Genomic DNA, 13947 nt, shown 5'->3' on the forward strand with positions numbered 1-13947 from the left:
AACAGCCGTGTTCCAGTCGCTTATTCAGATCCGTATCCAAGGCGTATTGAATACGCCTTGTCCGTATCTATTACGATAAATTCTCACGGAAAAGATAATGTGCAAAAACCCCTACTGTAAAGGAAAAAAAAATTCTAAACCGAAAATTCAATACAAAACTTGAATTGTTTTAACCATAACCGAACACTTGTTTGTGTATATATTCATTTGTCGGTGCTGTCAATTAAAACTTCCACACTTAATTAGGAAACAAAACAAACAGTTGATCCCAAATTAATCCAGATTTCTATCAGCATCATATCGATGTTGAATTTGAGTAACTTTTCTTTATCCAAATAATGTAAAATAATAAATGAAATCGATCACTGAAACGCAGCTAGCGACTGCATAACAGAATAATGCGCGCGTGGTTTTAATTACAAAATGAAAAGAACAATTACGATAAAGTTTCCTTTAACAGTTTTAATATTTTTAATAAAAAAATAGGTGCGAACTACGTAAGTAAAAAAAAAGTACCAAGCACTGGTAATGGTTTTTGATTTGAAGTGTTATTACATTGGTATAAATATGGGAAAGAAAATACTCCGATTTATTGTTTTAATATTATCAAAGTGACAAGGCCGTTGATAATACTCACAATTTATGAAACTTCAGAAAATTTTATTATCCGTCGAAAGTTGTTTATTGAAATTACCTTCTTTTTTGTATCATGTTATGTACATCAGCTGAAAAATAAACTAATCGTCTTTATTTTGACATCATTAGTTTTGGAATTGGTTATGTAGTTCATAAGATTATTTAAAAAAATAAAAATAAAGTGATTCAACCTTTTATACGTACTTTATATTTTTGCGCAAAAAAATGTTGGTGCAGTTGAAACCAGCGTGAGAAGTTCTATCGAGCCACTTTTTTGGTTTTTTTTGCATAGCTAAATGGTTTATATTCTACACTTATACTTGTCTTACGACGATCCAAACGGCAACGTTTAAGCATTAACTTTTCACTAACAATCGACTTCTTAATTTTGCAAACTCTCATTTTTTGTTTTTTAGAAAATTTTCATATTCAACGGGGTGAGATTTCTTTAAATGTGTGTAATAATTTCCGTGTGTATTGAAAGTGGACGTACAAAACAGGCACGTATAGTTACTTTCACCAGTATGCTGAGCCATGTGATCCTGAAAATAATTTTTACATATATTATAGGTATATTAGTATAGAAAGCAGTAACAAATCAATAAATATTATTACAAATTTCCTTACGTTTAAATTGCGCGGTCTCTTGAAAGTTTTATTGCATATTTTGCAAGGATATGTCGTTTTGGGATGAACGCGCAGCATGTGGTTGGTAATAGAGGCCCTACTTTTATACTCTCCTCCGCATACTTCGCATGTAAATAATTTATCTTTATTTTTGGAGTGAAACCTTCGGAGATGCAGGCGTAAACAATCCTCGTCTTTAAGCCAGTGATCACAACCATCTACTGTGCACTTGACTTTCGGTCCACTTTCTTCAAAATGCAAGCGCACATGCTTTTCAAAAAACGCCTTGGTTTTTATTTTTTTGGCACAAACATGACATACGAAGGATGTGTGGTGATGGACCTTTTTATTGTGAATTAGCAACATCGTCTTACAGCCAAAGCGACTATTGGGACATTGGTCGCATATGAACGTTCGCTCGTTCATTGGTACATGCGTGCTACGATGAAGATCCAGCCTTACTTTCCGTGCAAACTTTTTAGGGCATACGTCGCAGATAAAAATTTGGTCTTTCTCTGGTGCATGATGGTCAAGCATGTGCCGCGATAGGGTCCCTAAATCATTAAAATCTTTCTGGCATTCTTGGCACCTAAAACCGATAAAAAATGGTAATAATTAGCTGATATTCTATTGATATCAAACATACATACTTAAGAAGCTCGGGATCGTCGTGCTTGTAGGCATGGTGTACAATTGACATCCAGTGAAGCCATTTTCTGTTACAGCATTTCACATAGGGTTTTGTATTTGGATGAGCTAATCGAAAGTGGTTTCTCAGCAAGGAGAAGTCGTCGCAATCGAAAATACACTCGTTACATCTCATAGGAATGTATTTCTTTACCAATTCATCATCTTTGCATGTAGTTTTTACACCACGTTTTTGTCTCAACTCAGCAATTTTTTTTTCCGACACTGTAAGTTTCTTTTGATTTTTAGCAGATTTTGTAGTATTTTCGGAATGCTCTTTGGCATCATAATTCAATAAAGATGCATCTATAATAGGTTCCGTAGACTTCTCTGTTAAAAGTTCAGGTTCCTGGGCATCACAAGTCGATAAGGATACGTCTGTGTATGTTTTTTTTCCTTGGCACGAAGCTTTTATCCGTTTTTTTCTCAAAATAGGATGGTTTTTCTTTGTCGTTGTAAGTCTCTTTCGATTTTTGACAGGTTCTGTAGACTTGTTTGTTAATAGGGCAGAGTTCTGTGCATTACAAAACGATAAAGATGCGTCTGTAATAGGTTCCGTAGGCTTTTCTGTCAGAAGCGCAGGATCCTGGGCATCGCAAATTGTTAAGGATGCATCTGTAAATGTCTTACTTATTTCTTTATATGAGCCTTTTAAAGGTTTTCGTCCCGAACTAGGAAGTTTTTTCTTTGTCGTTTTACGTCTCTTTCGATTTTTAACAGATGTGTTTGTTAATAGAGCAGGGTCCTGTGCATCTGTAAAAGCATATTTTATATAAATAAACATTTACTATAATGCGTTGTTTTTATTTAATTATATTATCACCTCCTGAACGATTTAAATGTTCCACATCGTTACTTAATTTATCGTATTCTTCATTTAAATAGTCACTGTCATCTATATCAGCAATTAGTTCGGTAAATGAACTATTTTGTTCATTTTTTATACTGATACTCAAGCATAGATCTCCGGAAAGCTCTTTTGCGTTAACGTCGCTTTTGATAAGCTCAAGTTCAACGGATTCCTTTCGTTTCCTTATTCCGGAGCAAGGCGCTTCTGAAAACTCTTCAGCATTGTATTCGATTTCGATAAACTCAGGATCCGCAAATTCCTTTTGTGGCTCAATTGTGGAGCTGGGCGTAATAGAAAACTCTTCTTTGACAAGGTCATTTTCGATAAACTCATTGCCAACGTATTCCCGGACAAACTCCTTTTCCACATTACTAGCACTAAGTTTAGAATGAGCCTCTTCTATCTCTACATAGAATTGGTGGAAGTTGTATACTTTCGACCAGCAAATTGTACATATAGCTGGGGAAATTCGATCATCAGGACGGGGCTAAAAATATTAAGTTACATTTCAATTTATTATGAAATAAAAAGTACCTTAAACCAAAAATGGCGTTCTAGTATATGAGCGATGTCCAACTTTTTGCCATCCGAATCAAAAATATTCAGAAAGCAAAGAGATTCCTTTACACAGAGACGGCATAACATTTTTTTTTTGGTTTTGGGTTGTGTTGGCAAAGCGGAGCGCCTCATAAGCCAGGTTATTCCTCTAAATTTCGAAACGGATCATTCGCTGCTTATTAAGATTGCCTTGCTGCTACTAGTATCCTGGGTTTTTAATTTCCTTGCTTCTTTGGTTAGTTTTCTACGGCATACTATAATGATTCTTGAAAAAATTGTAAAAAGTAAACAATGAATAGGAATGAAGCGATGCGAGTAAATACAAGTACATACTCGATACTTTTCGATCGATACCAAGTAATTTTGGCATCGATACTTTTGATACTGTGGCGAATACTGCGGCAACACAAAGCGAACAACGAGAAATAGGCAGAATGTTAGAGGAATGACGTAGAATGTTCCACAAAGAGAAACGTCAAGTTGGATGAACACTGCGGACAGCGAGAGAAAGAGAATGAGCGGTGAACTTCAGAAGCACATTTAACTGATTAAAACATAAATTGTTTTTAAATTGGATGTTTACATAATTCTCATAGTAGTTTTATTTTAATTTTGAGTCCTTTTGCAGTTCACTTCATTTTGCTTTGTAATGTCTCAATAATTGTTTAAAACCACGCAGAAATATTAACTCACAAATATTAAAATTGTTATTTGGTTTTTTCGTATGCTCACAATTAACAATTGCACCAAGTTTACGTCACGCACACAGCTGATTCTGTCAAAATCACAAAGCGGATTAGCGATAGGCGCAATCTCTATTTCTCTCAATTGTGAGTAGTGAATGAAAACAAGCTTAATGTGCATGATTGAATAATACAAGGTTAAATAATTATTGACAGCCGCGGCTTGACACTCCCTTACAAAAGATTGATTTTACGAAGGAAGGGGAAGAATGCAATCCCTTGTTGCGAAAATGGTAGTAGAAAAGTACGCAAAAACAAAATATTGAACGAATTATTAATATATCTACGTGAATAACGTAATTTATGTGCTATTTAGCTGTATAAAAACTGTAAAAGGACTCAAAATTAAAATAAAACTACTATGAGAGTTATGTAAACATACAATTTAAAAACAATTTATGTTTTCATCAGTTAAATGTGCTTCATATGCATATACAAATAAATATATTGCACAAAAGCTTACTACTTCTATTTCACAGTAAAGCTAAACATTTTCCAAGTAAATTTGCACAGAAGCAACACGGTGCCACTGCTAAGGGAGCGGTGCGGGAGAGTTTATTGAACCTTGTATTATTGAATCATGTAGCAGTGCAAGTATGCATAATAGGGAATTTAAGCCTGATATACAGTTCAGTGCGAACGCGAGCGTGAGCTTTATATTTTAACCAATATCTTCGTTATTACTAACTTTTTGCAATAGTTGATACATATGAGCAAATAATTTGATGTTTTCATTATATAACCTCAAATATCGCTAAAAACCGTGTTTTTGGCACTTTGGGGTTAGGATATCTCAAAATTTTAGTGCTAGAGCAATTGTGAGGCCCGATTTGGGTTCCGCACCAAGAAACGATGTGTTTTACTCAGGTGGTAAAAAAAAAATTTGTACAAATAATTAAAAAAGAAAAAAAGAAATACTTAACTTACTTGCGTACTAGCATTTTGAACGCGAATAGAATTTAGCAAGGTGGGTTAGCAATTTCAGCTTTTTATCAATCATGGTTGTATTTTAGTCCATTTAAATTTGTAGATTCTTATAAATTCAGTGCTGCCACAGCTTTAAATATTCAAATTATTTCAGGTTTTAACTATCTCGAAGTAATTTTAGTTCAGAAAAAAGCACTAAAAAAGGCACTAAATAATTTTTTTTTGGCGTTTTAATTTTCAAAAAGCAGCAGCAGGTTGAACTCCTACCTGTGTAGGTTGAATGAGGATGTGCCGAATGAGTGTCCGGCATGCGGAGAGACCCCACATGACTCGAAACATCTATTCGCATGCCCGGAAAACCCGACAACCCTAACGGCCTTGTCCCTGTGGACAAACCCCACAGAAGCTGCACGCTTCCTAGGGTTGCCGTTGGTGGAACTTGACGACAACGACTGAGATACCAACCGTCCTGGGGGCGGTGTTGTAGCCGCTACAACAACAACAACAACAACAACAACATGTGAAATTTAGTTGAAACATTTTAGCCGTTTTTATTTGCCAATTTAGCCGGTTCGCCCAAAAAGTTCTGGCAACACTGGTGAGTGTAGTGATTGTAACAGTTTTTATTAAACCAAAGTCATGATTTTCTTACCTTAAAATAAAATACTGAACATTAGAACTGCTTTCTATCAAATAAGCGCGCAGCTTAACTTTTTAATCTTAGAACACTTGTAGTGTTTGTTTTTTTAAGATCATTTTTTCGCCAATTTTCATATTCAACAGTATGCAAATTCTTTAGATGTGTGTAATAATTTCCGTTCGTATTAAAAGTAGACGTACAAAATGCGCATTTGTAGTTTCTTTCACCGGTATGCTGGGCCATATGTTCCTGAAACATTTTTTGCATATCTTTAGCCTTTTCCCGTACTCCAGGATTTACAGGATTTGCAGGTTTTACAGGAAAATCTTTTTTCGCCTTTATTAAACCATATGTGAACGTGACGAACGCGAACAGCTTCCTGTAAAACCTGCAAATCCTGGAGTAGGGGAACAGGCTACATCTATCGTCGGTGATAATTCAAAACGGTATATTTCAATTAGTACATTACACAAGTGTTCTTACATGGCATTTATTTGCACGTATACATGTCACTTTTTACGTATCGCACACCGTCATCAGAAGGGGCACAACTCAAAACTACACGTTTGTTAGAAAATGTGAAAAATTATTTCTTAGAACACGATAAGCATATCGTCACCCTACAAATTTATCAGTTTTGAGTTATTGGGTTGACTTCATTAACCTTTGGATGTTCTATGTTATACCACAACCCAGAATACTATGCGTACACGGAAACCACGTATTTCACAATTTCAATTGCATAAATGTAGTAATGTTTCTGGCATACGGGCGACGATATGGGCAAATGAGACTTTACCTCAAGTTTTTTTTAACAAATTAAAACAAAAATTTGGTATAACTTTCTCTGAAAGGTAAATAAAAGCTCTGAGTACATTTTTAGCGCATAATTTCAAAAATGACAAATTTTGAGTTCTGCCTCTTTTGAAGACGGTGTGCGTTAAGGAATGTAGATGGTATTATGTTAATTTAAACACCTGAGGCAATTGCCGAAAAACGTGTAGCAGTATCACCGACGATATGTATTGAAGCAGTTTAAGCGGTTTAAAATTAATGAGATAACAAATATTGTTAATTTGCTAAAAAGACTATCACAACTCAAATATCGAAACTTTTCAGGAGCCGCGTTTGAAGTTTTAAACTTAGATACATACTTTCAAAATGGAGAAAATACTCTCTCAGGGCACTATGCCTAATAAGCGCAAAAATAATGTATGAGAGTTGTGAAAGTCCTTTAGTAAATGATAGTTATATCCTCACCCTTAGCCTCCATGCTGTTTTGAAAATTTTATTGCATATATCACAAGGATATGTCTTTTTGGGATGAACGCGCAGCATGTGGCTAGTCATAGCGGCCCTACTTTTATACTCTCCTCCGCATACTTCGCATGTAAAAACTTTATCTTTATTTTTGGAATGACGCCTGTGGATATGTAGGCGCAAATTATCCTCGTCCTTAAGCCAGCTATCACAACCTTCAAATGTGCACTTGACCTTCGGACCGCTTTCTTCAAAATGCAAGCGCACATGCTTTTCAAAAAAGGCTTTCGTTTTCATCTCTTTGCCACAAACATGACAAACAAAAAAAGATTTACGACGATGGACCTTTCCTATGTGAGCTCGCAACAAGGCATTACTAAAATACCGACGATTGGGACACTGCTCACATATGAAAGTTCGCTCGTTCATAGGTGTATGTAAGTTTTGATGGATTTCCAGCCTCCTTTTCCGTGCAAACTTTTTTGGGCATAGATCGCAGGTAAATATTTTATCTTTCTCTGGTGCATGGAAGTCCGCCACATGCTGCGATAGACCTTTTTGATCAGCGCAAATTTTATGACAATCTTGGCATCTGAAATCGATAATGAATTGTTATAATAAACTGTTATTCAACTGATGCCAACACATACTTAAAAATCTCAGGATCGTCGTGTTTATGGGCGTGATGTACAATTGACAACGAGTGCAGAAATTTTCTATTACAGCATTTGACATATGGTTTTATATTTGGATGATCTAACCGATAGTGCTTTTTCAGAGTTTCAAAGTCTGCGCAATCGAAAATACATACGTCACAGCTCATTGAAATGTATTTTTTTACCAGTTCATCTTCATTACATTTGATTTTACCACGCTTTTGTCTCAACTCAGCAAGTCGCAACTCAGCAAGTTTTTTCTGTGACATTGTAAGTTTCTCTGAATTTGTAGCAGTCTTTGTATACTTATTTGGGAGCTTTAGTGCATCACAATTCGATAAAGATGCACCTATAACCGGCTCTGTAGATTCCTGCAGTGAAAGTTTCTCAGTATCGCAATTCGTTAAAGATGCGTTTACATGTTCTGATTTCTTATGCAGTTCAGGTTCCTGTGGATTACAATACAATAAGGATGCATCTGAAACAAGTTCTGGAGGCTTCTGTAGGGCAGGTTCTTGAGCATTACTATTCAATAAAGATCCATCTGTATATATTTTGCTTTTTTCAATCAAATTGCGTTTTTCTCTCAACTTGGGAAGTTCTTTCTTCGTCGTTGTAAGTCTCTTTCGATTTTTTTTTGGTTCTGTAGACTTTTTTGGTAACAGTGCAGTTTTCTGTGTATCACAATGCGATAAAGATGTACCTGCAGATATTTCTTTTTTTTCATTACACGTAGTTTTCGGAGCACATTGATTTCGCAACTTAACTACTTTTTTCTCTGTGGCTGTAACTCCCTTTCGATTTTTATCAGCTTCTGTATCAATTTTTATTTTTGAGGGGGAAGGCTCATGTGCATTACAAAACAATAAAGATTCATCTATTCTTACCTGAGAAACAACTAAAATGTTCATCGTCTTCGGTGTTTAGTTTATCGCATTCTTCGTCACGGATATCTATTTCAGAAAATTGTTCGGGTAAGTTATGTTGATTACTTTGCGCTGCGTCATTTGAGTAAGGATCTTCGCAAAAGTCATAAGAATTAACATCGACTTTGGAAAACTCAAGATCCATGGATTCATTCCGTTTCCCTATTCTGGAGCAAGGAATTTCTCGGAACTTTTGGGCACAGTCGTCGATTTCGATAAACTCAGTGCCCACGGATTCTTTTCCAAACGGCTTGCCAATCATAGAACAATTGGTAACAGAAAACTCTTCCTTAACAACGCCATTGTCGATAAACTCATTGCCTACGTATTCATGGACAAACTCTTTCTCTACGTTACTAGCGCTAAGCATAGAATGCGCCTGTTCTATAGTCACATAGAATTGGTGGAAGTTATATACTTTCGACCAACACATTGTGCAAATAGCTGGGGACATTCGATCATCACCGCGGGGCTATAAAAATTAAGTTATGGTAAAATTGAATGAATTACGATATAAAAATACCTTAAACCAAAAGTGACGCCCGAGTATATCGGCGATGTCGAATTTTATGCCATCCGAATCAAAAATATTCAGAAAGCAAAGAGATTCTTTTAGACATAGACGGCATAACATAGCACAGGAGATTTGGAAAATGCAAGCTCAATGAAATGAATTGTAAATTTCAGAAAAATAAACAGTAGTGCTGAAAGATACATCGATGTAATATCGATACATCGATATTGTTGAATTTATTTCAAAAATCGATGTTTTTTCGATCACGATTGAGAGAAATAGATGGTCTGTTCCAATAGCAGTCCGGTTTACAGGATTAAGGGCCGTTTGCACCATGTCTAGTTAATTCTAACTACCAGTTAAACATCTTTATCGACGTTATCGACACCCATCATATAACATGTGATCGATAAAGCAGTTAACGAGCTTAACTGAAGGATGTACCTCCAGTTAGCGTTAACTAGACATGGTGCAAACGGCCCTAAGGGTCTGATTATGCATACTTTGCACAACCATTTGCACAAGTGCACTAAAAATGTAACTTAAGGAAATGCTAACCAAAATCTAAACTCAACAGATCGCTAAGTTCTTAAAAAGTTCTGCTAATTTCTGGGTACAAAATACATACAAAGTACATACGAAATTACAGTTTGAAGTTTATGCGAAGTTATGCGAAGTATGCATAATCAGACCATTAGTCAGAACTTACAGGAAGTCGTTCCTATTGACATAAAACTGTAAGTGGGAACACTTTTGAGAGAGTAACTGAGACACTGTTCCTAGTCAGAAGTTACAGGATTTAGTCCGGAGTTTTTTTCCTGTAAGTTTATGAAGTGTCAAACGGTCAGCTGATTTACATGTGCAAACAAATAGTCTATTCCTTTGAACTTCGGACTAAGACCTGTGGAACTGTCAAACTACAATTTTACTCTCTCAAGTGAGAGTAAAAGGAGAACAGATGCAGAAGTGCACGGGAACGCAAAAAGCACTATTTCCTGTAAAAACGTCAGTCGGTTTGTTTACATGTCATTGGTACAAAACTGATTTGGCTCAAATATCACTAAATAATTATTAATTGTATAGGTTATATTCAAATATTTCGTTCTTTACATCCATTTTTTAACAAATATAAGGTTATTTGCTTTCACCGCTTTCTGTTTTTGTTTGCACATGCAAATCAGCTGATCGTTTGACACCTTTCAAGAACTTACAGGAAAAAAACTCCGGACTAAATCCTGTTACTTCAGCTGACTAGGAACAGTTGCTCAGTTACTCTCTCAAAAGTGTTCCCACTTACAGGTTTTATGTCAATAGGAACGACTTCCTGTAAGTTCTGACTAAATCCTGTAAACCGGACTGCTATTGGAACAGACTATATATTTGATAAAAAATGAAAGTAAACAACGAAATATTTGAATATGTATAGTTTTTAATAATTATTTAGTGATATTTCAGCAAAATCAGTGTTGTACCATTGACATGTAAACAAACCGACTGACGTTTTTACAGGAAATAGTGCTTTTTACGTTCCCGTGCACTTCTGTATCTGTTCTCCTTTTACTCTCACTTGAGAGAGTAAAATTGTAGTTCGACAGTTCCACAAGTTTTAGTACGAAGTTCAAAGGAATAGACTAAAGGCTCCGTTATGCATACTTGGCATTGCTTGAGAGTTGTCACATAAGGAATCTGTTAAATGAGCTTCGCGTGTAAGCGGTTACCATACGCACAGCATTACATACGTAAAAGTCTGTTGGTTTTTGATTTCTACGTAAAAATGGTATAGCAGTGCATGCAATGCCAAGTATGCATAACAGAGCCTTAAGAGATTCAGCCTACCGCGGTACCGCTAATCCGCTCTTTGTGATTTTGACAGAATCAGCTGTGTGCGTGACGCCATCTTGGTGCAATTGTTGATTATGAGCATACGAAAAAACCAAATTGTAGTGACGTGATTAAGAAGGCGATGAAATATAATAGCGCCGGTTATTCCTGGCAACGACTATTTATTTCTATAGGAAAAAATGTATATGAATTTAATACAATATATAAAATTTACCTAATTTACGAACACTACAAATATACTCACCGCAGTTTTGCGCCCTTCCTCTGCTATATTCACGACACTACTAAATTTATCATTCGGGAGTGCAGCGAATAGAGCAAAGGAAAGTTCGAAAATAGCGGTGAGCTTTCATCGATAACAAGTAAGAAAGTCTAAGTTCGGGTGGAGCCGAACATTAAATACCCGGCGCAAGAATAAAATATATGTTTTTTCAACTTTCCGAAACCTACCGCTAGATGGTAAGCCGGGGTGTATCAATTTTAAGTAAATTAGCGTCCTTAAATTTCGAAATATTGCAGTTTCAAGCATTTCTGAAATTTACCATTATATGAAAAGCGGCCGTAATTTTAGTCCGATTACAATAATTTTCAACGTTTTGCTTTTATGTGGAAAGCACAATAAAAATGCCGAGTTTGGTACAAATTGGTAGAACGGTTACCGATATACATATATGAGATCATAAGTGGGCGGTGCCGCGCCCATTTTAAAAAATTTTACCATTAACGTATTTCTTGGTAAAGAATTGTTGCAACCATCAATTTTGAATAAATTAGCTTTAATATTTACTGATTTATCGAAGATTTTGTATTTCTCTAAATTACCGTTATAGGGGATGTGGGCGTGGTTATTGTCCGATTTTTTAAATTTTCGGCCATTTAGTATGCTGTACCAAGGCCGACAACTGTGACAAGTTTGGAAGAAATTGGTGCAGCGGTTACCAAGATATCCATATGTAACCATAATTGGGCGTGCCTACGCCCATTTTCCAAAAAATTTATATTCTTATTTTTCGTCTAAAAATTGTTGTAAATATCAATTTTGAGTGAATAATGTTTAGTATTAATTACTAAAATATCGCAGTTTTCGTATTTCTGGAAATTGCCGTTATATGGGAAGTGGGCGTGGCTACAGTCCGATTTCGCCCATTTCCAATACCAACCTACCCTGGATTAACGGAAACCTACATACCAAATTTCGTTGAGATATCTCAATTTTTGCTAGAGTTATCGTGTACACGGACGGACGGACAGACAGACATGGCTTAGGGCCGGTTACTCAATGTCTGGTTAACACTAATCTCCGGTAAAACATCGTTATCGACGTTACCGACTCCATGTTATGTGCATGGAGCCGAACACGTCGATAATGATGTTTAAACGGAGATTAGTGTTAACCACATATTGAGTAAACGGCCCTTAATCGATTTCTCTATTCATTCTGAGCATTTATGTATACATTTGTCTATATCTATCTCGATTCGTTTTGGCTTTTACAAACAACCGTTATGTGAACAAAATTAATATACCCATGTGCACAAGTGCGCTCGGGTATAAATATTTAAAGCATCAGGGATGGGCGTTTTGCAACACCCCTGTTAGGCACCCTGTAATATATTCTTGTAGGTGGCAACGCTGCCACCAACCAACTGATGGACAGCAGCTAAGTTGAAAAATGAAAATTCTCTATATACATCGATGGAAGCTTAAGCGAAGCGCACGAAATATACAAGTGTAAACGAGCCATACAACGTATCATTTTATATTCAAACGATAGATTTAAATTAAATGTTTTTAAGCTTCAATAAACTAGCACATATAAACGTTAGCAAAGTTTTATTTAATTTCCGTATTTTAACGTTGTTTGCACAAATCACCGAAAAGAAATTAATTTTTTCCCTAAAAATCTATTTACAAAAAAAATCTAACACCAATAAAGTTTTATAATTGAAAATCTAACAAAATATTACTAAAATCGAAAAAAGCTGTATAACATTTTAAATTTATTTTCACGGTATTTTTAGAAATCCCGGAAAAAAGGATTTTTTTTTTATCAAAAAATGTTTTCACAAAAAACACAAACACTCAAGGGAGTTTTCTATTTGCAATCATTAATAAAATATCACAAAAATCGGAAAACGTTATATAATATTTTCGATTTAATTTCATGTTACTTGTACAAAACATGATAAAAGCATGGTAAGGTAAAACCGTTCTCTGAATGCGTCGGCCATGATTTTTTTTTTGAAGTTTGCCAACATTTTAAAATCGTATAAATTTGAGAGTAAAAAAAGGAATTGTTCAAAGTAGTTGTTGTTTGAGATTGAAAATGAGAATGTGTAAAATTTTTAAATTAAATGCTTGCAAACGTCAAGAATTTGAAAAATTGCTCTCAGCGGTTCTACCTTCCTGCTAGTGTGCTCAGGCCCATTGAGATCGATAGAGATGATTAAGCTGAACATAACGGTATATTTTTCTTTTCGCGGAAACAACAACTACAAAAGTTATTACGGGTCAAAGTTAAAATTAAATATCTTTTAAATCAAGATATTTTAAAAACGAATGCATGGGTTTTAAAAATTTCGGATATTTTTTGATAGGAAATTTGATTCCCTTTAATCTGATATACATATAACCCTCACTAAGTAGAATTCTCCTTTCTGTGTTGCCCCAGAAGAGAAGCGGAACTTCTTTCTGCGTACATTAATTCGGTTTTTGTGAAAACTAAACAAGGCATATATAAAGTATGTATATTAAATTAAAGGGAATTAAATTTCCTATCAAATTAGACCTTTTAAATTAAAACTTTTAAAATCCATGCATTCGTTTTTAAGAAATTTTGATTTAAACAATTCTTTAATTTGAACTTTGACCCTTAATAACTTTTGTATTTGTTGTTTGCGCAAAAACAAAAATATGCCGTTATATCCAGCTTAATCATCCCTATCGTTCTCAATATTATTTGTTTTTTTTTTTTTGAGAACCGGAGCTATTCTGCACATATGCCCAAATTTTGCCAACTTCTGTAAATTTAACAGAAATGCAACTCTGAGAAATCACGCACGCAAATTGATTTCGGTTACT

General features: G+C 35.3%; 2 protein-coding genes and 1 long non-coding RNA gene across 4 annotated transcripts in view; all 3 read right to left on the reverse strand.

The window, feature by feature from the left end:
• LOC118743823 overlaps positions 1-9210 on the reverse strand; it is a 29888-nt gene extending 20678 nt beyond the window's left edge. The window contains exons 1-7 of the mRNA XM_036476587.1: positions 9034-9210; positions 8472-8982; positions 7579-8398; positions 6929-7520; positions 5740-5917; positions 2774-3205; positions 2581-2703 (exon numbers count right to left, since the gene is read on the reverse strand). Coding sequence (XP_036332480.1) covers positions 2581-2703; positions 2774-3205; positions 5740-5917; positions 6929-7520; positions 7579-8398; positions 8472-8982; positions 9034-9144 — 2767 coding nt within the window. The 5' untranslated portion in view covers positions 9145-9210. The remainder of the gene's footprint in view (positions 1-2580; positions 2704-2773; positions 3206-5739; positions 5918-6928; positions 7521-7578; positions 8399-8471; positions 8983-9033) is intronic.
• Positions 822-3734, reverse strand: LOC118742815 (transcription factor grauzone-like). 2 transcript variants are annotated; one of them, XM_036475179.1, is made up of 6 exons: positions 3692-3734; positions 3335-3623; positions 2774-3287; positions 1914-2703; positions 1264-1852; positions 822-1178 (listed from the first exon to the last, which is right to left on the reverse strand). In XM_036475179.1, exons 2-6 carry the CDS (start codon positions 3488-3490, stop codon positions 1035-1037), a joined length of 2193 nt encoding a protein of 730 aa, XP_036331072.1. In that variant the 5' UTR covers positions 3491-3623; positions 3692-3734; the 3' UTR covers positions 822-1034. The 2 variants fall into 2 exon arrangements, with proteins under 2 accessions (XP_036331072.1, XP_036331073.1); XM_036475180.1 differs by having other exon boundaries at positions 3335-3612; positions 3692-3710.
• Positions 9211-10931: 1721 nt separating the features above from the next.
• Positions 10932-11290, reverse strand: LOC118742826. Its single transcript, XR_004993402.1, has 2 exons — positions 11111-11290; positions 10932-11033 (listed from the first exon to the last, which is right to left on the reverse strand). It is a non-coding gene; the product is annotated as an uncharacterized LOC118742826 (long non-coding RNA).
• Positions 11291-13947: the final 2657 nt, after the last annotated feature.

This window comes from Rhagoletis pomonella, unplaced genomic scaffold (assembly GCF_013731165.1).
Source record: "Rhagoletis pomonella isolate Grant_MI unplaced genomic scaffold, Rhpom_1.0 Rhpom_scaffold_00007, whole genome shotgun sequence".
NCBI lineage: Eukaryota > Metazoa > Arthropoda > Insecta > Diptera > Tephritidae > Rhagoletis > Rhagoletis pomonella.